At 37.2% G+C, this 25,125-nt stretch overlaps 1 protein-coding gene across 2 annotated transcripts in view; it reads left to right on the plus strand.

The window, feature by feature from the left end:
• Positions 1-1,171: 1,171 nt before the first annotated feature.
• The window catches only part of pax7a (paired box 7a), a 59,326-nt gene continuing 35,372 nt past the window's right edge, over positions 1,172-25,125 (plus strand). Inside the window, exons 1-4 of one of the 2 annotated variants that reach the window (XM_081357504.1) lie at positions 1,172-1,554; positions 2,627-2,862; positions 3,026-3,170; positions 3,465-3,593. In XM_081357504.1, the coding sequence (XP_081213630.1) occupies positions 1,470-1,554; positions 2,627-2,862; positions 3,026-3,170; positions 3,465-3,593 (595 nt within the window). In that variant the 5' untranslated portion in view covers positions 1,172-1,469. The remainder of the gene's footprint in view (positions 1,555-2,626; positions 2,863-3,025; positions 3,171-3,464; positions 3,594-25,125) is intronic. The other variant, XM_081357505.1, reaches the window with a different exon arrangement.

The following is a 25,125-nucleotide window of genomic DNA, read 5'->3' on the forward strand; positions in this document are numbered from 1 at the left end:
CAGAAAAAGCATCTGTACGGAAGAACGTTTGAAATATTGGCCTTTTGGTAAGACTTTGTTTTAGTGTCCTTGTTACACAAGTTACATTTAATTTCTGTAGTAATTACTTTAAGCTGTTTAAACTAACCCCAAACGAAACCCTATCCCTAACCCTAAGTGCATGTCGTTAATTAATATTACTACTTAAATGTATTATTACACTGTAACCTTAAATAAAGTGTAACCAACTTTTTCAATCTCTAAAGAACCATACAGTCAACTCAACAACTCTATCCAGGTAAAAAGTATTCTTGTCATACCTTTTATTTTTCTAATATAGCATATGTATTATTATTAACTATTCAGTAGGCTATTCTATGTATATTAAATATGTCAAATGTTTCAGGGTCTCTTCATCTTCATCAGTTCTTGTGCATCATCATGGCCCTCTCTGACCTCAGGTAAGCGTGCTGAAGTTTTCAAAACACTCTTGTTCCTTCTGGTCTTTATTCACACAAAACAATACAATTAAAATCAGATTCTTCATTATACAACACTGCAAATTGATGGATATCTGCCATGTTTCTCTTTTCCCCCTGTCTACTCAAAATCACTTTCTCTTAGATAATAAAGCTGATAAACATAATTCCACGCTATGAATCTATTAATACAAATTGTAAGTTATGATATATTCACAAAAGTCAAGCTAAAATACACGATTACAATCGTTTTCCTGTACAAGAGTATTTTTTTGTATTATATTATATTATATTACATTATATTATATTATATTATATTATATTATATTATATTGTGTGTGTGTGTGTGTGTGTGTGTGTGTGTGTGTGTGTGTGTGTGTGTGTGTGTGTGTGTGTGTGTGTGTGTGTGTGTGTGTGTGTGTGTCTGTCTCTAGTACAGAGAGAGTCGAACGCGTTAAACTGACGTTTCAGTTCAAATGAGAGATGAATGAAAACTCATTGTAACATTTCCTGTGTTGATTTAGAGAGGGAGTGGGAGGGCAGTCTGCTTGTGTGTTTTCTGCAAAGTTCCTCCCGATTGGACGGCAGATCTCGGGCATTACCCTTCCTCTCCATGCTGTAAAAGAGTGCCGAAGAGCCTATGGCAGCGCGCGCTTCCTCCTCCCACTATGTGCGCCAAAGTTGGCCACTTAAACTCCTCTCAGGCAGCAAACAGCAGCTGTAATCAAAACTAGCAGATCCTCTCACTGATATTTACTCACAGTTGCTTCAGAGAACATTGCATGCTTTACTCTGCTCTTGTTTTGGGGTATTCACTGTAAGAACAAATCTGACTTTTTCTTCTGCACCCTGGGCATTGTCCACTGGTGCGTGTGTGTGTGTGTTTGGATTTCTTTTTAAATTATTTGGATCCGTTACAGTTTCCACGGCGCAAACAACACTGGAGCTTTCTGTGTGATTGATTTCTTTCGTTTATTAGTGAGAGTTTCAATAGTTTTGGGAGTAGCTGGAATGGCTACTTTACCAGGAACAGTTCCTCGAATGATGCGGCCAGCTCCAGGCCAGAACTACCCCAGAACCGGATTCCCATTAGAAGGTACGAAAACTACTTCTACTTATTATTATTATTATTATTAATAACCTTTTTTTTTTAAATCACATATTTGTAATTTTAAAATACGGAGTTTTTTTTAGAATAAAAAACATAGATATTAAGGTATCTTGTACGCGATAGTGATACAATTAAAGAAACGAAATAAGAAACAAAAACAAGAGTTTTTTTTAAAAAAAAATCAGTAATTTAATAATTGACAACAAAGAGATTTTTCTCGCAGCATTATGAGTAAAATGCTCCAGTCTGGACGTATGATTTCCATTCGCAGCTCGCGCATTAAATGGGAACGTCTTTCCTAGATCGAGTGAATTCGTGCTTAAGAGCAGTTTGACGAAAGCCTTCTAACCCACGAATCCTGCAATCTGGGGGATTTGCAGAAGTATCTCGCAGCAGTGAAGGGAAATAAAACTGGCTCAAAGCATCACACTAATATTTGTGTTGCATGACTGGGAATAATCGAGGTTTAAAGTGGCACATCTTTAGTGCCTCTTGAATGGCAATTAGTGTCCTCAAGTGTTACATCCTCTCCTAACATCAGATAGGCTGATAGTATAGAAGGATTCTTTCAGGAAAGAAAATGTGTGAGAATGAGATTTTTTTTTTTTTTTTTGGATTGATTCTGCAGGCTTTGATGAATCGTTATTCGCATCTTCCAATAAACACAAGGCGATACGCACGATTACGTGATAAATTATATTAGCTGATATGATATGATTAATCAGAATGACAGCATGTAGATGTTTTTGTGATAAATTCGGTGCAAAGCCTGGATGACTCACATAATTTGTAAGTTTATTTGAAAAATTCTGAGATAAATTGATCCACAAGTAGCCTACTATTGTGTTTTGGCAATATTATGTGTAATTCTACGTTGCACAAAACTAATGCGTAATTGTAAGATGTTCAACAAAATGTAGTTTTAGGTAATCAATATCACAAATTTAATTGCACAGTTAACACGGGTATTGTAAAGTGTAACTTTCTTTAACTTACAGAGTATGCTATTGTTTCCTTCTTTCAATCGCCCTTTTTGGGCCTGAATGTTTTCCCGCAGTCTCAACGCCTCTGGGTCAAGGTCGAGTGAACCAGCTCGGTGGAGTTTTCATCAACGGAAGGCCACTGCCGAATCATATCCGACACAAAATAGTGGAAATGGCCCATCACGGCATCCGACCCTGCGTGATCTCCAGACAACTGCGTGTCTCACACGGCTGCGTGTCCAAAATCCTCTGTCGGTACCAGGAGACCGGCTCCATTCGTCCGGGAGCAATAGGTGGAAGCAAACCCAGGGTGAGTGAACGATTTCACCAAAACAAATGCTTCCATCAAACAAAACTTCTTACATCTATATGGAAACGAAGGATTTATAGTAAACAGAATGCGCATTTCTTTCTTCTCCCTGTGTTTTCTCCGCCTCCACAATTTTTTATTTATTTTTTGTTCTATACTAAAGCAAGTTGCAACACCCGACGTTGAAAAGAGAATCGAGGAATACAAACGCGAGAATCCAGGGATGTTCAGCTGGGAAATCCGGGATAAGTTGCTGAAGGACGGGGTGTGTGACAGAGGCACGGTTCCTTCAGGTGAGGCCTCTTCCGGTAAGCACCATTTCTTTCTTACGGACATTTAGAGGCACTTTACGCACTTCACTGCATGTTTAAATAATGGAACGTTCTGTATATTCGGTTCTGATTGAATTTGTAATTTTGGATTTCGGATTTTAGTGTGCTTTGATACACTAATATATATATATATATATATATATATATATATATATATATATATATATATATATATATATATATATATATATATATATATATATAAGATCACATTATTAGTGTTATGATTGATACACTGGGCGTTACAGTGATTATTATCTCTCTTTATAGTTAGCTCCATTAGTCGGGTTTTGAGAGCTCGTTTTGGCAAGAAAGATGACGATGACGACTGTGATAAAAAAGATGAAGACGGAGAAAAGAAAACCAAACACAGCATCGATGGGATTCTCGGGGACAAAGGTCAGAGGCCTTTAAATTTCTCATTGTGTGTGAACAGATGCGAGGAAACGTGGTGCGTAAAAGTTGTGTATTAAAACTCGAACTCTGCTTTTTGAGGTGTGGATCAGTTGTACTGACAGATCGTGATGGACTGGTGCTATAATTGGTGCTGCTGTTGCAATTGATATTTCATTAAGTAGTTGTTTGAAAAGGACAGATGCTGCAGTCCTTCATTCTCGCCAGGAGGAATCTGTGCGCCCCCTTGGAAAAAAAAGGCACAAATAGCTCTCATTATTCATGCTGCTAGCTGTTCAGTACTTACTCAATTATTTATGTGAGCCCTGACGTCAGGTATTTAGCCTGGTAAATTAATTTGTGTGGCACATTCCATTTCCCTTGCGTTTTAACGACCCCCTAAACGACAACTGACAGTTTGACCCATTTGAGAATCGATGTCAGTTTAAGCAACTACATTACGCGGGACATGTGGACCCGGTGGAGCCGTGGAGGGACTTGTTTTGGCAACATTTTGCATTTATACGAATTATATTATATTATATTATATTATATTATATTATATTATATTATATTATATTATATTATATTATATTATATTATATTATATTATATCATGACATTCATATTGTGAATTGAAAATATTTATTTGAAAACATTTTAATTGAATTGCACAATTATAGCAAACTGAAAATATATTTTAGACTTCATATTTTGGGTTGTTAATATATTATATTTTTATTTTTAGGCCATATATTTAATAAATGTAGCTATAATTAAACATACTATTTTAATTCGAAATATAATATTATAATTCTAAAAGGTCATATTTGTACTATTACAATAGTGCACTAACGTATTTAATATTATATTTATAACAGGTCACAATACGCTTTTGCCTTTTTTTTTTTTCCCCTAAACGTGGTTATGAACAATCTCGTTTTAAGCCTTTGTAACCTTTAGACTGAGATACAAAAAGAGAAAAAGCACTGGAGCCGGGCAGCAAAAAGAGTAACTGGACCGGTGACCCTCCATTCAAAGATCCCAGAAAAGAGGGGAAAACTTTGTACAAAGGGCGTAAGAAAAGAAAGGCAGATAAATTATTCAGTGCTCCCTGCTGCTAGATAGTTTTGTAATATGAAGGAGCGTTTAGAATTGTAAGCTCAACATTTCATGGTGCAAAACGACGGCTTTTGTGCGGGTTTAGTTGCGCGTAACTGCGCAGTTGGTTTAAGACAAAGTAAAGCTTCGTTTGCACATATCTGACGGGTTGAGTTTCTTTAATTGCTGTAGAATGATCAATTAATTAATTTGTTAAATAAAAAAAATATATCGGATTATTTCTGTTTTCTCCTAATTGCATGATCTAAATTATGCCAAAGTTATACTTCATTCATAAATATTTTTTTATGCGTTTATACACAGGGCGAAACTGGTATTCGTTTTTAAACAAATGCATGAACACCAACTCCGATGTTTCTTTTGCTGTCCACTGGTTGTAGTTGTTAATTTGTTGGGAATGCTGTGAGTGCGTCATCTCTGGGTTAATGATTCCATAAATCTGTCATTTCCAGTGTCTCATCTTCGGCACAAACACTGAATTCACTGTTAAATTCTTTGAAGGGATTCTTTAAGTTTACCATCCGGATAACATTTAATAATGTTAAGACTTATTAGAGCTGCGGTGTGTTGAATGGGCGTCTGTGTCGCTGAGGAGTGTAAGAGCTCGCAGGCACCGGTGAGAAACACACTGATCCTCCAGCAGCTCTTCGCGCACAAACCCTAATGTAGAAGAGCTTTTAAGCCCTGATTAAACTGAGCCCCTTTATTTCTTTTCACTTTCATCTCTAAACGGCTCACAGTGACTCGCCCAGGGCGTAAATTCAGGAGATTTTGTGTTTATTTTATATGATCTGGTATTTATTTATTCACATTGATGGATTCTTGCAAACTTTTTTTTAAATGCAAAATACATTATTTATTTACTTATTAATGTGTTTAGAAGGTGTTAAATTGATTACATATAAAAAAAACTCACATTTTTTCTTTTTGTTGACATTTGTGGCATACATAATAAATGCGAACATTTATTTATATGTTTGTTTATTTATTTGTTTGTTTGTTTGTTTATTATTTATTTATTTACGTTTCATGTTTACATTGATAGGTTCTTGTAAACATTTTTGGGTGTACAAAATACATTATTTATTCATTCATTTATAAGGTGTTACATTGATTACACAGACTAAATAGAAAAAGTCAGACCTCAAATCTTTCATTTTTGCTGACATTTTTGGCATACAAAATGCATGCAAACATTATTACATTGATGGAATCTCGTAAACATGTTGGTGTATACAATATACATTATTTATTTATTTCATGCGTTTATAGGGTCTTAAATTAATTATGCATTGGACAATCTAGTTAATCAAAAAAGTCAGAACTCACATTTTTTTATTTAATTTGACTTTTTGGTGCATATAAAATACATGAAACTTTTTATTTACTTATATAGTGGCTTGTGTTTATTAAGCGTTAGTCTGATTACGCAGTAGTCAGTTAAAAAAATTGTTTCTTTTTTTGCCATATGGCATAAACTTAAAAAAACAAACATATTTTTGTCTAATAATTTTTTTTTTTTTTTGGTCTAAATTGCCTCCACCCTGAGCAGATCTCCAAGTGCCTAACCTTAATAGCCTTAACCATGACTTCCACATTTGGTTTAGTGGCTATTACAATAATAATAATCTTGTGCACCTGCCATCCTCGTTACGGAAATAAAAAAATATGATGAGCGACAGCAGAGTTAGCACAAACCTGCCAAACTTAATTAGTCTTTAATGGGTTACAGCCCCGCGTCTGACAGCTCACCTGGTGCTCTTTTTGTCTGGAGGAGCATCAGTTAAACGCGAGCGCGCGTCCATTTGTGAGAGTGGCACTGGACACTTCAGCAAATCTGTGGATTACCTGAGGTTTTCAGACTAATCAAACAGACTTCAGTCAGGGGTTTAGGAGTGTTGTTATGGGATAATGGTGATCAAAAACCTGTAGGCGAGATGGCTGTGAGCGTTGCGCAGTCTGATGCCGGGGACTCACTCAGTCTGATGCCTATTGTAGGCTAGACAGTGTGCACGAACTCAGCGATATTTAGAAGAAAACAGAAAAAATATTTTTAAAATGCAACATTTTCCTATGATAAAGCACGGCGAGAATATTCTGGAAAAGAGCGGTTTCACATAGTTTCGGTTTATGCGCCCTAGACGCGCACCAGCAGGGCATTTTCTTTCTTGCTTCACATTTATATGAAAATAAAGCAGATACTTTCGAGCCTAAAGCCGCGCTGAAAGAGAAGCATAGGGAGACATTTTAAACAAATCCATCTGGAATAGAATATGTTACAGGGACACAGAGAGAGAGAGGAAGATTAAGTGAAAGTAAGCGGAAGTTATTTAGCTATTAATATTTTTTCTCCTCGGGCGTCGAGAGTGACTCCATCTGCACTTTCTTGCAGCTATTTTGGCTGGGCTGAAATTGTAGGAGACCCAAATGTTGGGCAGAGATAACATAACCATCAGAGTGTGGACCATCACTGCATTAAACACGGATTAACCTCTTCTCTCCCGTCACCCTGTCTCAACACAGCTCGAGAATTTGACTGGCGAGGGATTTTCTTTAGTGTATAGACTGCAGGGTTTCATAGGCCTATATATATATATATATATATATATATATATATATATATATATATATATATATATATATATGATATATCACGAGGGTGTGTGTGTGTGTGTGTGTGTGTGTGTGTATGATATATCACGAGTGTGTGTGTGGGTGATACTCTGGTATTAACCACTTTTTGTTGACAGGCGTATTAATAAGAACAGATAATAAGAACAGATATAAGCTCATAATAATATTACACTGCAGCTACTGATTTCGCCATTACAGTGCTGCTCATTACTTAAAATTCAGATAAAGGCAGTTCTAATTGCGAAAAATGTACCGAACCAGATGCAATTGACTATGATTTGGATTCAAGCATTTGTGATGGTGACATACATAAAAAAAAAAAAAAAGCCAGATCAACATACTATAAGTTTTTTACCCAGGGCATTAGATGTTTGAATTTTATAATTATTTAGTTATTAATTTGACATAGGCTACTGCTACTTCTAATATAACTAATAATAATTACAACAATATCCTGTTGTGTTAAATAATAACATGATTGCCTATTGTTTCTCTTAGGTAACACTTTATTTTAATGTGTCCTTGTTACACGTTACATGTATTTATAAATTAGCATAATTACATGCACCTAACTCTAAACCAAACCCTAATCCTACCCTAACCCTATAGTATGTAGTTAATTATTTTTACTCAGTAGGCTACTTACATGTATAATTACACTGTAACAGCGACACATTAAAATCATGTGTAACCGTTTCTTAATATATTATCTGGTAACACTTTGTTTTACAGTGTCACTGTTACACGTTACATGTACTTACTATAGTAATGACAGAAAATGATGCATAATTACATGTAACCAAACCTTAATTCTACCCTAACCCGGAAGTACATGAAGTACTTAATATTACTCAGTACTTAAATATAGAATTACTCTGTAACAGTGACACCTTAAAATAAAGTGTAACCCATTATCTTTAGTATAAGTGATTCTATTTGTGTGAAATCCTTGTCTTAAGGCTTTGGATTGATTGCAGTATTTGGGAAGGTAACAGTTTACAAACCCCTTTAACAATTCAGAGCACTGACCTTATCACTCCATGGCACGACTATAAATTTAACGAGATGCGAGGAAATTAACAATATACAGTCCTTAATTATTCTTGCTAGTGATCCAGCTACTGTTGAATGGAAAAAATGCAAACATGGCTGGTATTTTAATGTGTCTTTTATTGACTCCGCTGTAATTGGTCTCCATACAGGGATTATAGACCAGTTAACAATGTCGTTTTAAGATTGCGGGTGACCTGTGAACTCCAGACAGGGCGTGAGTTTTGACGCGTTGTAGAGATGTTTAAAAATGACCAAATGTGGGTAAAGATGATGTGAATGAGGGCTCAGGCAGTTCAAGGGAAATTGAGAAGCTTATGATCTTTGATCCGTGGATGTCTTTTGCTTATCAGAAACACTTGAGACTACTGCAGTACAAAGCGACTTCACATTACTGCTTGACAAGTCTGCCTGGCTGTTCATTAAATGCGGGTTGCCATCTGGGACAGTGCAAATCTCTGCGCAGATGTTATGGAGAATATCACTCTCTTATATCTGAGAGAAGTCTTGTAATGGTGCGGTTTTCACTCCTCCGTTGTTAACGGGGCGATTCTGGAGCGCGCAGAACACTTTACGCGCATAAACGCTATTATCTGCTCGTGCTAATAACCAGAGAGGATTTCATTTTTCAACTTTTTAAGTGCTTTGAACCCCAAATGTAATAGGTCTACATGAATCGCACATAATACTGTGTATCTGCTTGGATCTTTGTGCGTAATTCCCTCTTCGTTCGAGCAATTCTAATGGATATTGTATTTGGTGCGTTCGTATCTGGTTAATGTTTGTAATGGGGGCTTAAATACACAATTGATTCTGACATGTAAATTGTCATTTCCGTTTTAGCCATTTGATTTGCGAGGGCGGGTCACACTTGACACACACAAGCTGCGATACAGATGAGAGCATGCCTCATTAAAGTGTGTGTGTGTGTGTGTGTGTGTGTGTGTGTGTGTGTGTGAGGAGGGGGCCTGTAGATGAATCCAAAACTTATAGTGCGCAATCGCGTTAATTTTGCTGTCGTTTTGAACAAATGAATCATTAAGATTCGTGCGTTGCTAAAATATTTCACAGAGATATTTTATTTCGTTGCAGTTGCATTGTTGTCAATAGCTCATGGAAATGATACGGATTGTGCTTCAGAACACACAATAGTTTTGTGTTCCAGAATCAGAGCGCAACATTCTTATGCGCAGTGTAAAAATTCTTATTTATGTGATAAAAAGAAGGTCTTTATGCCAAATGGTGTGTCAGAAGACATGCCTGCTGAGGATATAATTGAATGCCCACATCGATGAAAGGCATGTTAGTTTTAGGATTATCATTAAAACGTGTTATATTTTTGTTTATGCATTCGAGAATATAAAATAGTGCAATAATTGTTCAATAGACTGGATCGTTAATATGGCAGAAATGTATTTGGGATCTGTTCCGTTGTATTTTACGCATTTGTCTTAGCAATCATTTACGCACTCTTTTCCAGCGCGCGCCTGTGGATTTAACTAATGGAGCGTTTCAGTCCCGTTGGTCGGTGTTTTAGAGATCCGTTCAAGTGGATTTTAGGAACAATGGAGGATCCCGGGATGCGGTAAATGGCAGTGACCGGTGACCTCTCTCACACTCGGGCAGGTCATCGCGCTTCAGTACGCGCAGCGGATAGAGCTCAGGATCACCGCTGAGAAAGTCATTCAGCAACAAGTGATGCGCTGAACTCATAGAGTTCTACATCCGAAAGTCAGATCGCACTGATTGATGAACATAGTTATTTGCAGAACGATTATTGAATAATCGTTCGGTTTAAATGAAGCCGCTGCAACATATCCAAATAAGAAATATTAATACATTTTTCATGTTCATTATTCATATATTATAGGTTATTTTATTGTAATGTAATGTCCCTGTTACAGAGTAATTATTCATTTTAAGTAATGATTATTTATGTAATTATAGAGCCAGGGTAGAATTGGGGCTTGGTATAGGGTTGGTTGCATGTAATTATGCATAATTTATAGGTATTATATAGTAAATACATGTAACACGTGTAACAAGGGTACATTAAAATAAAGTGTTACCATATTGTGTAATACATTGCTTTATAACAACAATAATAATAATATATTATTATTTGATAACCTGAAGTCGGCACACTGTTAAACTTGACCAGGCTTTTAGAGACCGAAACAAACGCGTTGAACTTGTTAAATCTAATTTAACGCTTCCTTCACTAACAGACACGAACGATTATGTATTTGAGTATTTTATTTTCTCTCCTGTATTATTATTATTATCAGGCTATTATTATTCCTATGTATGTGAATGCATTTATTGTTATAGGCTACTATACTTTATTCATATTTTTATTATGAATGATGATTATTATTATTATTAATAAATATAATTATTTATTTGACCAGTGAAGCACGAAAGACAGCAGATTTCCGCCTTATTTTTTATGGTTGTTCATTTCGCAAGTTTGTGAGTTTTTGGAGTCGTTCCGGACCCCACAGGCGAAAAGGCGAGACGCAACTTGGACTCTGGCGATCCGTTTTAATTGGGGATGAAATTCATTAGAGAAGACACCCATTTAAGACCTTTAAGTTTTCCACACATTTTAAAGGTATGAGAATGGATTAATGGCTTATAGCCAATGCTGAAATTTATTGCCTCTTTGAAATTTGTCCTGCCTGTCTAACGGGTGTCACAGGAAGCACTGAACAAAAAAATGAACAAATAAAACAGATTCCTCAAGCTTAGAATGAAATGAAGCAAGTAATGGTTTATGCATCCTTTTTAATATGTTTTTATAGCCTAATGAAATTTGAAATGATCTCTGTTCAAATATCGTAGGTTGATTTGAAATGAACTCAAGTCTGCTATTTGTGCATTGTGAACATATTTACTCTCTGTTTGCATTCTCACACTTTGTGTGCATTTGAATGTGTGTTTTTCTCTTTTGGAATAAGATATGAAGTGATGCTCGGATCATCCTCTCACTTTTGAATGGAGGAAAAAAAATCAATTGTCTCCTTCCCCTTTATGGAAAGCATTTTGTTCTTTTAATTGAATGCTGCCTTCTTCTTTTTGTGTGTGTTGGGCCTAAGACTCCTCTGAAGTCTAACAGCCTTCTCTCTCCATTGTCAGAGAAACTGCTCCTAAAAAGGAAAGAAAGAAAGAAAAGAGCAGAAGAAAAAAAGATCTCTGTTATTTTCTGTCTTGAGATTCAGTGCACAGGCTATTCAGGCCAGTTGATGAACTCCTTCAAAAAGTTTATTAAGGGTATGAAAACAATGTGGACTAAAGCTTTTGGGTTCGCAGGCAGACAGTTTATAAACTAGCGGCCATTGTGCCTCGAAGGCAGATGCATGAATACTTTTGAATGGGGGCTTCAAACTGACACGATGGGGCTGGACAGCAGCCTGTTTGGTGAAGAGGGCTTGTGGAAGAGACGAGCTCAGTGTGTTGTCTGCATTAATGTACATCTGTAGGGACTGGGGGTGAATCCCCACTCCAACACACTGAGCTGGAAGCCACCAAGAGCTGTTTTTCCTTCCAGGCCTCGTCCAGGGAATGTTTGGCTGTGCTGCTATACCTTTTATTTCAGTGTGAGTGAAGTCATCTGTCTTAAATGTCATAGATGTTTTCTGATGGTTACGTTTGTTGTACTGATCAATTTTGGTTCATGTTCATTTTTTATTTTGTACTTCAGATTTTTATTTTGTACTTGTAACTTGAAATATTTGAGTGAGCTAATTCATACATTTAACTTAAAATTATCATGTAATCTCAACTTAAATATTTTTAGTACTTAAGAAGCTAATTCAACAAATGCTACCTTGCTCATTTGTAACACAATGCTTTGATATCATTAGCATAGCAGAGCACTTTCTAAAGGAGTAAAACTTTATCCAATCGTCACTGTTGATGGTAACCCTACAAAGACCCAACATAACAGACACTCTTCTACACTAGCGTAACAAAACATTAAACACTACTAAATCTCCCATTTATCATTTTTGCATTTACTCTCCCTTTTGAGTGTCATGGCAAAGCATGCTGGGAAATAGAAATCCCAGCCCAGTTTCAGTTAAATTTAAGTTCATAAAACTCAAAACAAGGAAACAATTCAGATTACTAAAAATGTGTCAGTTTTGTGAACTCTCAAAGTTCTAAATACGCATTAAAATAATTTGTTTAATTTGAGTTGGCTCTACTCAAACCAATTAATTATTTTGAGCGTTACAGTCTTATGATGCATAAATGTCATGATGACAAAGAAAGCTATTCATGAGGTGGGCTCCAAAAGTCTGAGACTACTAGTGAAAATGCGCACTATTTGTACAAGTTACTTATTTTCTGTGGCAGCATTCAGAGCATTAGAAAACCTGATGATCTAGTTCTCCAGTATTATTCGAGATTTTCCTAAGAGCATCTTATGCTTTATTAGAAGCAAGAAAATCTATATACAGAGTCACATGTTACTCATTTGCTCACTTGATTAAAGACATGCACAATGTTCTTTCTCTATCCGACTGTAGAGTTAAGTGTGTGGTTGGCACTGGGAAAGAGATCCCAGTGTGGAGATGATCTGCATCAGACTGCAGTGAAGCACAAACAGCCCTCGCTCTGGCAGGTGTCAACATTAGCAACACAATCACCGCAGCGAGGCGGCTAACTTTAACTGTGTGAAAAGAGGAGCGTGAAGAGGTTACGGAGGGGAGGAGGGAGATTATGCTTTGAGACAGCTATTAGTGGGGATGAGGCTTTTCTAAACAAACAGCGGAGAGAAAGAAACCCAAGAAAAGATCAATAATGTGTTAGTTTTCTAGGCTAAGCCATGATGGATCTCAAGTACCCATTTTTTCTTTTTTATTATTATTTTTTTTTCATTCTCATTAGAGATGTAGTTCTTGATATTATTGTTATTGACAATCCAATTTGGGCGCAAATCATATTTGATATATTCAGCTGATTATTTGAACGCACATTTATAACACTTGAATACATAATTTTTTTCTTTTATTTTTTGAGTTTGCTCTTTCATAGCTCAGAAACATTCTCATTTAACTTTGTTTCTCTATAATATACACAAAGAAGTCAATTTTTTACATACAGTAAGAGAGCTATAAAATAAATGTGAATAGAAGATCATGTAATTTATTCCTGAGAAAAAATGTGATGAGAAATGAGTTCATACTGAAATTCCCTAGTGAAAAAACAATACCAAAATGTATTTAAAATACATTTATTTCAGGCAAAATATTTGCTGACATATTGCTTGAGATTTGTTATTGCTTTAATATTTTAAATATTAAAATTAAACGTTATTTGGAGTACTTCTTTATTGCACAATGCACATTCCACTTGTTTTAATATCACTATTAGTATAAGGATAGTATGATCTCTGTATAATATCAGTCTTTATATACACGATATTTAAAGTGTACTTGCAATAGTTTCACTTTAGCACAATCAAAAGTATGTCTTTAGTTGAACTTCAGCACTATTTCAGGATAACTGAAGTGCAATAAGTACAAATTTACTTTAATTCCAATTTAGCAGACTTAAAGTAATCAACAGTAGAATTGCAGGGTATTTAAGTACATAAATATGTAAATGTATTTGTTGTATACTTATTTCAAATACATTTTAGTATATTTATTTTCACTAGGGTTTCTATTAGCTTTCCATGTAATCTAATGGCTGTCTAGGAAAAACAACCGACATATTAAAGAGATCTCATATTTTTCCTGTTCCTATTGTGTATTCACCCTATTGCAATGGCAATTTTTGTAGAGCACAGGACTTTTTGAAAACTTTAAGATTGGACAAATTCTGTAATCATAGGGGCGATCGGTCTCGGTCAGTGTCAAGAAAGTGTTGTTTCATTTTACAAAGGTTTTACTCAAAGGCGGGAGGAGATATTGGTTAAGGAATGAGTTGACATCAGGGTTGCATTCTCATGTAAGTGCTTGTGTTGACAAGAAAAACTATGTTTCCAAAAGTCATTTATCTATCTTCCTATCTATCTATCTGTGCTAGTCTGGTGGATCTTGACCGTGCCATTGGGAAGGACAAGAGTGCTCAGCGCTCTATAGTAGTTCCCATGGGGCTTTGACTCGATGTTTTTCCTAGAGTGAAGGCAATTTTGCTTTAATTGGTTGTTTTAGACTCCTTTCTTGTCACACACTCAGGATAGCTCTCCGAAAACAAATAGAAAGGAAAAGTGTCTCTTGTTTCTCCAGGGTTTTATGTGAAGCACATTGTGAGGATTGTGATTGAATTGTCTGGCTCAAAAAAATGCTTCTTGTTGGATGTAATGATACTGAACGCAGAGCTTTACATTCATCACAGATAATACGGATGATACAATGCATGATGTTAATTGTTTTCACATGATTAGGAAAAGAGACATTTTCTCATTGTCTGAAAGCATAATGTGTAATTTTCAAAACTTGGTCATTTATTGGCATAGTCTGGTGTGATTTGAAAGCATGACTTCATGCACATTATAGACCTTATAATTGAAAGTAAGTTTCAATGCACTAAAAGTCTTTGAAACTTGCTGTATTATTAAAACAATGAAGCATCTACTCATACCAAACAGCGTAAATAAGTCTGCAAAAAATGATAAACGTATCAGTGTCCTGTATTTTTAGAAAACTAGACCAAGAACATCTAAGATCTTTTCACCCATCCTCCATCTGTCAACATCAGATCGTTCTTACCCTTATAAACAAAGCAGCAGATTTTAAATAGTTGGCTTTGTTTTGATTGGATCTGGTGTCTCTTAAGATCTGTGTGGTCTATTATATTTGTGGTATATTTATATTCAACCACTGCTTGTGAAAACATTCGGCACGTTGTATTTTCTTGACTGATATATCAGAGGGGATTCGCTTGAAACGCATGCCATGTTCAGTGACAGACATAACATTGGTTATTAAAGAGTTTCTGTTTTCTTCACTACCCATGTTAGAAGAAAACACAGGATCATAATAGAGCTAAATGCCTAAAAAACGTCGAACCCCCCCCTGTGTTTCTCCCCGTCTGCCATAGATGTCAAAGTTTTTGACAGTTGGCACGGACACCGGCGGATTATTGTCATCCCCGTTACAGCAAGGCGTGTTAGAAAGTACAGCAAGCATTCTCTCTAATTTTATTACAATGGAGAAAATGCCCCACATAATGTGCAACACTAATTAAGTTTCGAGCCGTGTGCCCAGTCGCAGAGCTGATGAATTAGAGCCATTCACACCATGCTCGACTGCTTTAAAATCACCATTAGCTCATGCTACTTACGGCCATAACATCGCCCATTTTATGCTTTTGACCTGCTTCGCAAATGGATTCTTCATTATTTTCATGTAACGTGTGGCCGCTCGTTTTTAAGGCTGTGCAGAAAGACAATAAACACGTTCCTAGAGTGTTGCAAATCAGAAATGTGTTTCTTCTTTCCACCAAGTTAAAAAAATACGCCAGCGTGGACCGGTGAGCTTAGAAACAGCGAGCGGTGAAGAGCGAGCAATCCCTGTAACTTCAAAGGAAAAAAGCCAAGCCTTCCATTTTTAACTAATGGGTTTATTTAAGGCGTCCCCTGTCGTACCCTTCCTAGGGGAATGTACACTCTCATTTTGAAATGCCCTTACGGTCCAAAGACACAATATATTGTGCTGATCTCTGACTTTACCATCAGCTTCTGTGACTGTTTGCGGATGTAAACTCAAAAAACAGGAAATATTAAAGACCTCCTTATGTCCTGAAGAATGTATTGGGAATTTCATGTAGGCTAGTATGCATTGAATCAAAAGCGGAAAAAGGAAAAGGCTAGGGATTGATGTTTGAAAGCAGACCCCCCCCCCCCCCCCCCACCAAAGTTTTTAATCATTAAATTACATTTCTTTAGCATGTAAATAGTATTACACAGGAGTGAGAGAAATGTGAGACCTTTGCTGTAGTCTGCTGCTTCTCAGATGTTTTGTATGAGAAAAAGTCTGAAATCAAATGGGAAAGATCTCGATATGAACATTTCTCATTAAATTGGTAGGTAAAAACACTGTTTTTTTCCCATGCTTTGCTCAAATTGGCGATTTTGGGCTTCAACAACATGTCTTATTTCAGGCTACTGGAAAGAAAACATCTGAAATAAACACTTAAAGGGATAGTTCACCCAAAAATGAAGACTGGGGTCCATCAACTGTCTGGTTACCCACATTCTTCTTCTTTTGTTCAGCAGACGAAAGAAATTCATACAGGTTTGAGGGTGAGTGAATGATGACAGAATTCTCATTTTTGGGTGAACCTTCCCTTTTGTGTTTATTTGATTACACATACATTATCTATTTGCGCCATTTCAATTTACAATTCATATCTTTAAAAGCTGTCAGAAATCTTCACTTCACTTTACATGCACCAAACCTTAGTTTTATTCCGATCTATATATTCGGAAGGTTTTTACAGAAGAGTTTGTTCACATAACATTCCCCTGATTTAAATAACATTTTATTTCTGGAAAATATGGTTAAAATTGATTTTTTCTTTCTTCAGGAGATTTTTAAGAGAAATTTTAGCATACATAGATGAAACATAACATTTGCAGTACATCTCTTGAGCTTTTGAAAGAGCAACCTATGTGTCATCCATGCAAGTTTCGTACCTTCCAGGAATAGCATCTTTCGATAAGGATAGATTAACAATTGGTATGGAAATTAGAATTTTTTACCCATAATATCTTTTGGGAGAATTTTTTTTGGTGATATTCTCCTCCGGAGTGAACTCACACTGAGTTTTGACTGTACTATATAACCACTTTATGATGAAAGAATTATATGCCTTGACTCAGAAGCCGTCCTTCAGGCACATATCTCAATCCTTGAGTGCATTCTGTCTCCTACCTAAACTCCATCCTTTTACATTCTGGATAAAATAAACAGGCGCTTCTCAGAGCTCAGAGTTAGTATTTGATTTCCTGCATTGCTTTTTCCCTTCACAGCCCTTCTGCACTATTGGCACGGACCCCTTGGGTTCCCTTTTTTTGCTTTGTGGTCCTTCTTAATTTCATTACTTTAGCTGTGACCTTAATTAGCAGGGACCTAACCCCAGGAAACAAAATCCCATTTTGGCAAAAAAGGAAGAATGTAGAGAAAACTAAGCCTCGCTCCCTCGGAACAGAGGTAGGTAGGGTGACCCTCAAGAAAACGGCTCGGGGAAGCATCCTCCATTTCTCATTTCTCTCGCTCCCTGTGGTGACAGGAATTCAAAAGGCCTCTGTTAGAAATTTTCCTGCTCGGACTGTGTGTGTGTGCACTGTCAAAATTGAATTTTCGAGAAATTCTATGCAACTTCAGATTTTTAGGTTCTCTCAACTATTTTCTTAAAAAAATTGCTCTAAGTAACACTTCTTTTTTTTGTCCGTTCACTAAATACAAAATGCCTCATTCAGCCAATAAATCCTACAAGGCAACTTTCCTGTTCACAAAATTTTTATTTAATAGTTTAATAACAGTTTTGAAAAGTTTTTATTTAATAGTTTAATAACAGTTTTGAAAAGTCAGCAAACAGCAAAACAATAATCTTATATTATTCATAATTTATATGTTTATTCATGCTGCAATGCATGCTTGGAACTCGCAAACTCTTAACATTTGAGCAATTTTGTTCAGTTTAAACTTTTGTTTGCTCAGACAACTGTGTTTGACTAGTTGGGTCAACATTTGAATTCTGTGTTTTAATTCACATTTCTTAGTATTTGTGACTCGAAAGGGCCCATAAACTGGAAAATATAGTTGCTTTCCTTAGATTGTGTATATAATGAAAAATGGCTTCTGTGAATTTGTCTCCCCACAGGTGAACTGAATCAAAATGCAATTAGGACGTCAACCGCTAAAATGATATGGAAACAAAGACGATGTTTGCAAGAATAGTTGTTAGAATAGGGGCACTGAAAATATTTTTAGGACAGAGATTTTAGTTTTAGAATAGTTTCTAAAGAAAAGTTGTTTTAAAGAAGACATTTAGCACTACACTGAAAAAATAATGGTGTAGGATGAACTTTGAATCTAGTAAATTTCACAATTAATTACAAAGGAACTGCAGTTGAATTAAATGTGAAATTTTAAGCTAGAAAGAGCTAGTATTTTAAATACTCTACTAATCGTTGCTTTATTTACAACAAAAACAACAAAAAAAACACTAATCAAATTTGTAAAACAGATTATGTGACTCCTCACTGAAATTTTTATCCTGATAATATGATTTTGCAGTGAAAAACCTAAAAGAGTATAGGTTTCTTTATCGGTCTTTTGGACCCCACTGTATATTTGTATCGATGTTTTATGTATAAAATCCTGCCGTTCAAGTCCTTCACGCTCATATTTCGGCACGCCTGTCCCCTGGCACTGGGGCATAGGGAGTCAATATGTCAGCATTTATCGATACCCCACTGAGCTACGCGGGGTTGTCAGGGCCCTATTCAGGCTCTAATGGCCCCCTGAGGTGCAGCGTCTATGCAGGCTGAAAGCGCGAAGGGGCCCGGGGCCCAGCCTGTTGTTGGACGTTAGGCGTGTGTTCCTATGGCCGCCCTGCGCCTTCACCCACATGACAAGAGCTATAAAAGACCAACGCCTTAGCTGCTTCTTCTGCGCCTCTCTTAAACCTCTTTTTTCAACCTCTCTGAAAGAAAAAAAGCTCTAATTGTTTGTTGTGGGAGCCAAAGATTATAGACCCTCCCCTCCTTTTGCTCCTTTTCCCTTTCGTCTATTTTCTTTGGGCTCGTCTTTCTCTCCGCCGCTCTCGTCATTTCTAAAGGATGTGATTTTTATCCCGAATGTTGTGAAAAGGGAAGCAAAAGAGGAACGTTCCTGTGAGACTGCTTTTGACAATGGCAATGAGACACAAGAGACTGTTCAACTAAAGCTCGCATTGGAATCGTTGACTTTCATAGGCTACCTTGTATAAATATTAACTTTTAACTCCGATAGCAGAAGTTTGAAGCAACTTTCGACTGCCTGATAAAGTATAAATTCTCTTTAGCGTTAGGAACAGGGCATGCAACTGAAAATTGGATTGTTAACAAGAGTTATGTTTGGGCCGGAGGGTTATATTTATTTGACCTAATAATGCATTAGAGCAACTCAGTATGTTTACATGTTTTTGAGTGGTCAAATACTTTCATTTGTATTTTAAAAGCAAGTGCATTATCTAAGTCTGTCAGTCTAACTTGCACTTTACAGTAAAATAATTTGTTATTATATTTTATTCTAACTTATAATGCACGTAAACGCCTTGATGGCATTGGCATTGCTTCTTTCCAGTATTGTCTGTAGGAAAGCAAACTCACATATATGTCTTTAGTATCTGAATTGTTGAAAAGATGAGATCGATTGGAGAGCAAATGCAGACATCTCCTGCTTCTCCAACAGTTCTCCTGAAGAAAAAGCTCTTGTAGTCGCCGTTTCAGAAGAAATCTCAACAATGCTGTTCAAAAAGCCTGCAATCAAGGCCAGAGATCTCAATATGAGCATTTCTCAGGCCAAATGATCTGAGCTGCTATCCACTTTTACTCAATGTATCTCAACAATTCTCTCATTTGCATGGAAGTCGTGCATTTTGGGAGAAACTTGAAGTGAAGTGATTGCTAACTGAACTAAGAATGAGCAACCTTCCTTTAGGGATTCTCTTTTCATTGTGTGCATGCAATATGTCATCATAGTGTATATATATGTATATGTATTTGTTAATCCAAGTCTTTTCATGGCCTTTTTAAAAAAAAAAAATGTTGCTGTTTGAACATTTCGTCAGATTGCCTTAACCCTGTGGGGGCAGGACCGGAAAAGTACGTTCAAGCTCCGTCTTCAACAATGCAAATTTTTCTGTCAGTTATTTGATCTCGCTGCTTCTCCACCTCCCTCTCCCACCGTAGGCACACCAGTATCAAAGGTTCAATCCCTAAACAGACCTGAGGAAACACGCAGAGTTTTATATTCAGGCCGCGAGCCAGAGAGATTGCAAAGAGAGGCAGATGGATGTCAGAGATATCAAATCAGATCGCACGGCGAAAACTCGGCTCATTACGGGCTGTTCGGCATTATGATTCCCCTCTCCTCCTCCTGGAGTGACAAAAAGTATAATTGCTCCAGTGACTCTCACAAAGGCATGTACAAAATAAACATGTAAACAAAAATTAAGCAGGGACGCTGTTATTTTTGTCCTGTGGGAATGTGGGGGGTTTAGGAAGATGCCGACGGAAGAAAAGGGGGAAGATGTGTTGTCAGTTACACTCAACTGGTGTCATTTGCAGCTCCGAGGCTGGTCCTATTGAATGCCTGTAAAATAGCAAGCGTAAGACTTGATTGTAATTATGCTGGAACTAATATGCTTTTCAAAATGAGCCATTATGAGCTAATGCCGCACTGCAAAAAGCCCTGTCTGTTTTTGTCACTCTGTCTTGGGTAGTTTGCAAGGTACAGCTGATATTGAGGACATTGGTTACGGTATTAAAAAAAAAAGGCTGCATAGAATTTTGCCGTAATGTTGAGCTAATACTGATTCAAAGGCAATCTTAGCAGATGAGGTTGGAGACGCCTCTACCTCCTTCTCACTGTGTCATGGAGGCTTTTTATTATCCGCCATCCCTGACTAATTCCTGGGATTCTGATGATGTCAAAAGCTGCACTTTGAATTCTGGCTCAATCGTGCTTTTCAATTGTCTTTTTTTTTCCTATAAGGATCTTTGACATCCTTTTAGGATCTTAGGTTTGGTAATGATATATCGCACTCTATTTTCAGATGAGCTGCACAAATCACTTTTGATGCTGTTGGGTGATATAATTAAAACGACATAGATAGATCATGAGGACAAAGAGTCTGTTTTTAGCTGGGATTTAGTTATCCATGAATGTGTTTCGCTTACAAAAAGATACTGTGGCATATAACATGGTACAGTGGTGTATCAGACCATGCTACTAAATGACTAAAGTAACATGGTACTTTTTTTTTTAATAGGCCAAATAATTTTGTTTGTATTTTGATTTAGCCATTCGGTCAGGCCTCTTTGTGGAGTTTATCAGTTTTGTTGTATTAAAAAGATAGTTCACCCAGAAATTAAAATTCAGTCATCATTTACTCACCCTCATGTTGTTCCAAACCTGAATGAGTGTCTCTAATCTGTAGATTGAACACAAAAGAAGATATTTTGAAGAATGTTGGTAACCAGACAGTTGACAGTAGCCATTAACTTCCATAGTATTTTTTTCCCTACTATGGAAGTCAATGGCTAATGTCATTTTTTTGGCGAACTGTCCCTTTAACTCACTGATGACTTTTTTAAAAGCCCTTAGAGAAGAGAAGGAATGTATTGTGGCTATTTAAGGTTCTTTATTGGCATTGATGGTTCCATGATGGACCTTAAACATTCATGGAAGCTTTCCATTGGACAAAATTATTCTTTAGATGATCAAAATGGTTATTTAAAGATTATTTGAGAACCCAAAATGGTTCTTCTATATGACATTGCTGCAAAAACCTCCATTTAGCACTTTTTTAAAAGTGTATGCAAGCTACTTAAAATGGGAAATTTAAGCAAACAAAAAAATCAATACACAAGATTTTACAATTCAACAGTTAAATAGATAGGACTTTTGTGATATGGTCACATTACTGTTAAAGGGATAGTTCACACAAAATGTGAAAAAACTCTCTGCACACAAAATACTTCAACGTTGTTTAAAACCAAATGTTCTTTAAAATATGTTTTGCGTTCCTCAGAAGAAAGAAATGCATACTGGTTTGGAACATGAGGGTGAGCAAATGATGACAGTATTTGAAGTTTTGGGTGAACTATCCCTTTAAGCCAACGTAAATAGTTGAGCTAAATGTGTATGTTGGCTTAACTGTTGCAGATAATGGGCCCTAAATGGATAAGATTTGGCTTTAGTAATTCATGCATCCAAGAAGCAGAGAGGCTTCTCGTAAGGGTTTATCTTCTTCTAGCCCTCTGCTCCAAAAGGGTTTGGTTTTTAAATGAAATACAATCTAAAATTCGTCAGAGCAATCTGTACGCACCTGATTTTGTTGCAAATTAAATACTCGGCACAAAGTCAACATTTCGTTAAAGATCACGTTGGGCCCTGGAGGAAAAACATTCAGGCTGTAGCACAGAATGAATGGAACATAATTAGGCTTTAATTGGCTGATAAATGAGCAGAGGACTTTATCAATATCCCCAGAACCCTCAAATAGAATTACAGCTCGGTTATTGTGTGGAGGATTAGTCAGGATGTACCTTATTGTTTTAAAACAGGGAAGAGTTCTTGTGAATTGACCTCACATCTTCTTGGGCTTAAAGTGCAAATTAACTGCTGCTTTTTTTGGTCCCCTGATTACGGTGGTTAAAGTGCATTTTAAACAAGGAATGAAAGCCATTTATATTATGAAGTAATGGTGATAATTTAGTTTATAATAATAGAGTTCAAACTTTCATATACATTCAGCCATCTCATTTTGCACTTGAACAGTCATCCTCCACGCTTACATTAGCAGCTAGCAGAGACCATATGCTTGTAGTACATTACATGACTGCCATAACCTATCTGAACCCATTTGGGGCTTCTGTTCCCTTGATAAAAGCTAGCATCCCAATCAGTGGATCACTTCGGGACAGAGATGAGGCCTGTATCGTGCCCCTCTCACTGCTCTATCTCTGCCAGCATCTGTTTCATTACCATAATCCTTTGCTGTTGTCAGGGGGCCTGTTGACCTTCAGTCTTGGGCTCGCAAGACGGCTGAGCTAGAGCTTGTGAGACGGCAACAACAACCTGAGTTTTGTTTCTGAGTTTTGCCCCTTGATTACATGTGTTTTGAAAAATAAATTCAGTACAAAAGACGTGCGGTGGGATTTGATACGGTTACAGTATGTTTGTAAGTTAAAGCAAAAAGTCTTTGATGTGTCCAACGTGTGGACAGAAAGAAAACAAAGAGGCGTGAGGACAGGGTACGCTGACAGAATCTTGCCTCATGAATCATGTGGCGAAACTGTGCAATGAAACAAAAATCACAGCGGCACGTCTCTCCCTCCCCCTCAGGATGCCGAGGTGACTTTGGAAAGTGATCCGTAGACCACTGCGCCAGTCTCAAGTGTTGTCATGGTGTGTTAGCAACAAATCGCTCTGGCGCATCCTCATGAAAACCAACAAAGGGATATCCAGGATATGTACATATTCAACTTTGTATATACAAGATTTTTTTTTTTTTTCGTGTGCTGAAGTGCCAGGCAGTGTTGTAAAAAAATCAATCTTTATTAAATGGGGGAAGATGGAGGAATTGATTTAATGAATGCGGACTCATGTCCTGCGGTCGCATGTAATCCATTGAGAATCATTGAGCCAGAGCTTGGGGAGACAAAAAGACATTCTGTGAAGACTGCTCGAGTGGTCTGTAATGATAGTCTCCATATAATCCGCTAATTCCTTGTTTAATTAAACTCCAGAGCCGGTCTGGAGAATGCAGCAGTTTGGTTCGTCTTGAAGCGGTTGCATTGCGGAAGGTTTTTTTCCTTCTGTTGTTGATGTCGTTGCACCATATACATGCACATGCACCAAGAAGAATGCATTAGTAAATACACAAAACCCTAGATTGTTTTGTCTTTTATATTTATTATTTCCATGTGCATCCACATGCACCAGAAAGAATGCATGTCTTGATACACAAGTATGCACTAACATACTTGTACGTTCAGAGTTTTATTGATAATTATAAATTTTGCTTCTTCTATTGTGCAAGTAAACTGACATGCACCAAGAAGAATGCATGCATGGATACGCAAGCATGCACCAAATCACTTGTACGCCTGCAGTTTGGTTCTTTTTATTGTTATGGTTGCATTGCGTTAGGTGGTTGTTCTTCCTCTATTGTCAGTTTCAAGTGCACCCAATACTTGCACATGCACCGAGAAGAATGCATTCGCCGATACGCACGGACACACTCGCACGCCCATGCACATACTAATATACACACACTTTCGCACTCCCACAGGCCTTTTTGTAACCTCTTTTCCTGGCAGCCTATCAGCCATAGAAGAGGCCTGGCAGATGGGGGTTTGGGAGAGATGATCAGGCTCTGGTCTGGCAGAAGGAAACAGAGATGCAGGAAAACTCGTGTGAAGTGGTCCAGGGTGCAGGAACCTGCTGATCAGCAGTGGGCAGAGAGCGCGCACGATGGCTCAAAGGAGATTTGTCTCCGTCGTGGCAGCTGTGGCGTTGCGGGGGAAGGAGCTCGAAGCCCTTCTTTTCTGTCTTTCCCCCATGGATGATGCAAGACCAAAGGGCCTGGAGCAAGACTCAAGCTACGCTGCTTGTTAGCACTCATGCGTTTTAAGAAAGCAAATGTAGAAGTGTGATTTTTGTGACAGGACCTTTCACAAGCTTTCTGCTGCCGTGAATAGATATACAGAGGTGGCTGACAAATAAAGTATGATGCAATTTTAGAATCAATTATCATGGTAATGTATTTCAGTAATATATCTTAACACACTCCATATCTCTCCTTACAAACGCTCCTCTTGGCTCGGTCGTAGTAGTGTTCGTCTTTGTGCCGGGGAAATTCTCCTCTGGCTAAAATGCAAACTGCCAACTGCGATCTGCACTTGTCTTTGACTGCATGCCTGAAAAAAAAAAGTAATGTAAAATATGTTGTAATATATTTTTGAACACTAGCTTGAAACACAAAGGGAGGGATTCAATGG

This window comes from Scardinius erythrophthalmus (assembly GCF_964197995.2).
Source record: "Scardinius erythrophthalmus genome assembly, chromosome: 25".
Lineage (NCBI taxonomy): Eukaryota > Metazoa > Chordata > Actinopteri > Cypriniformes > Leuciscidae > Scardinius > Scardinius erythrophthalmus.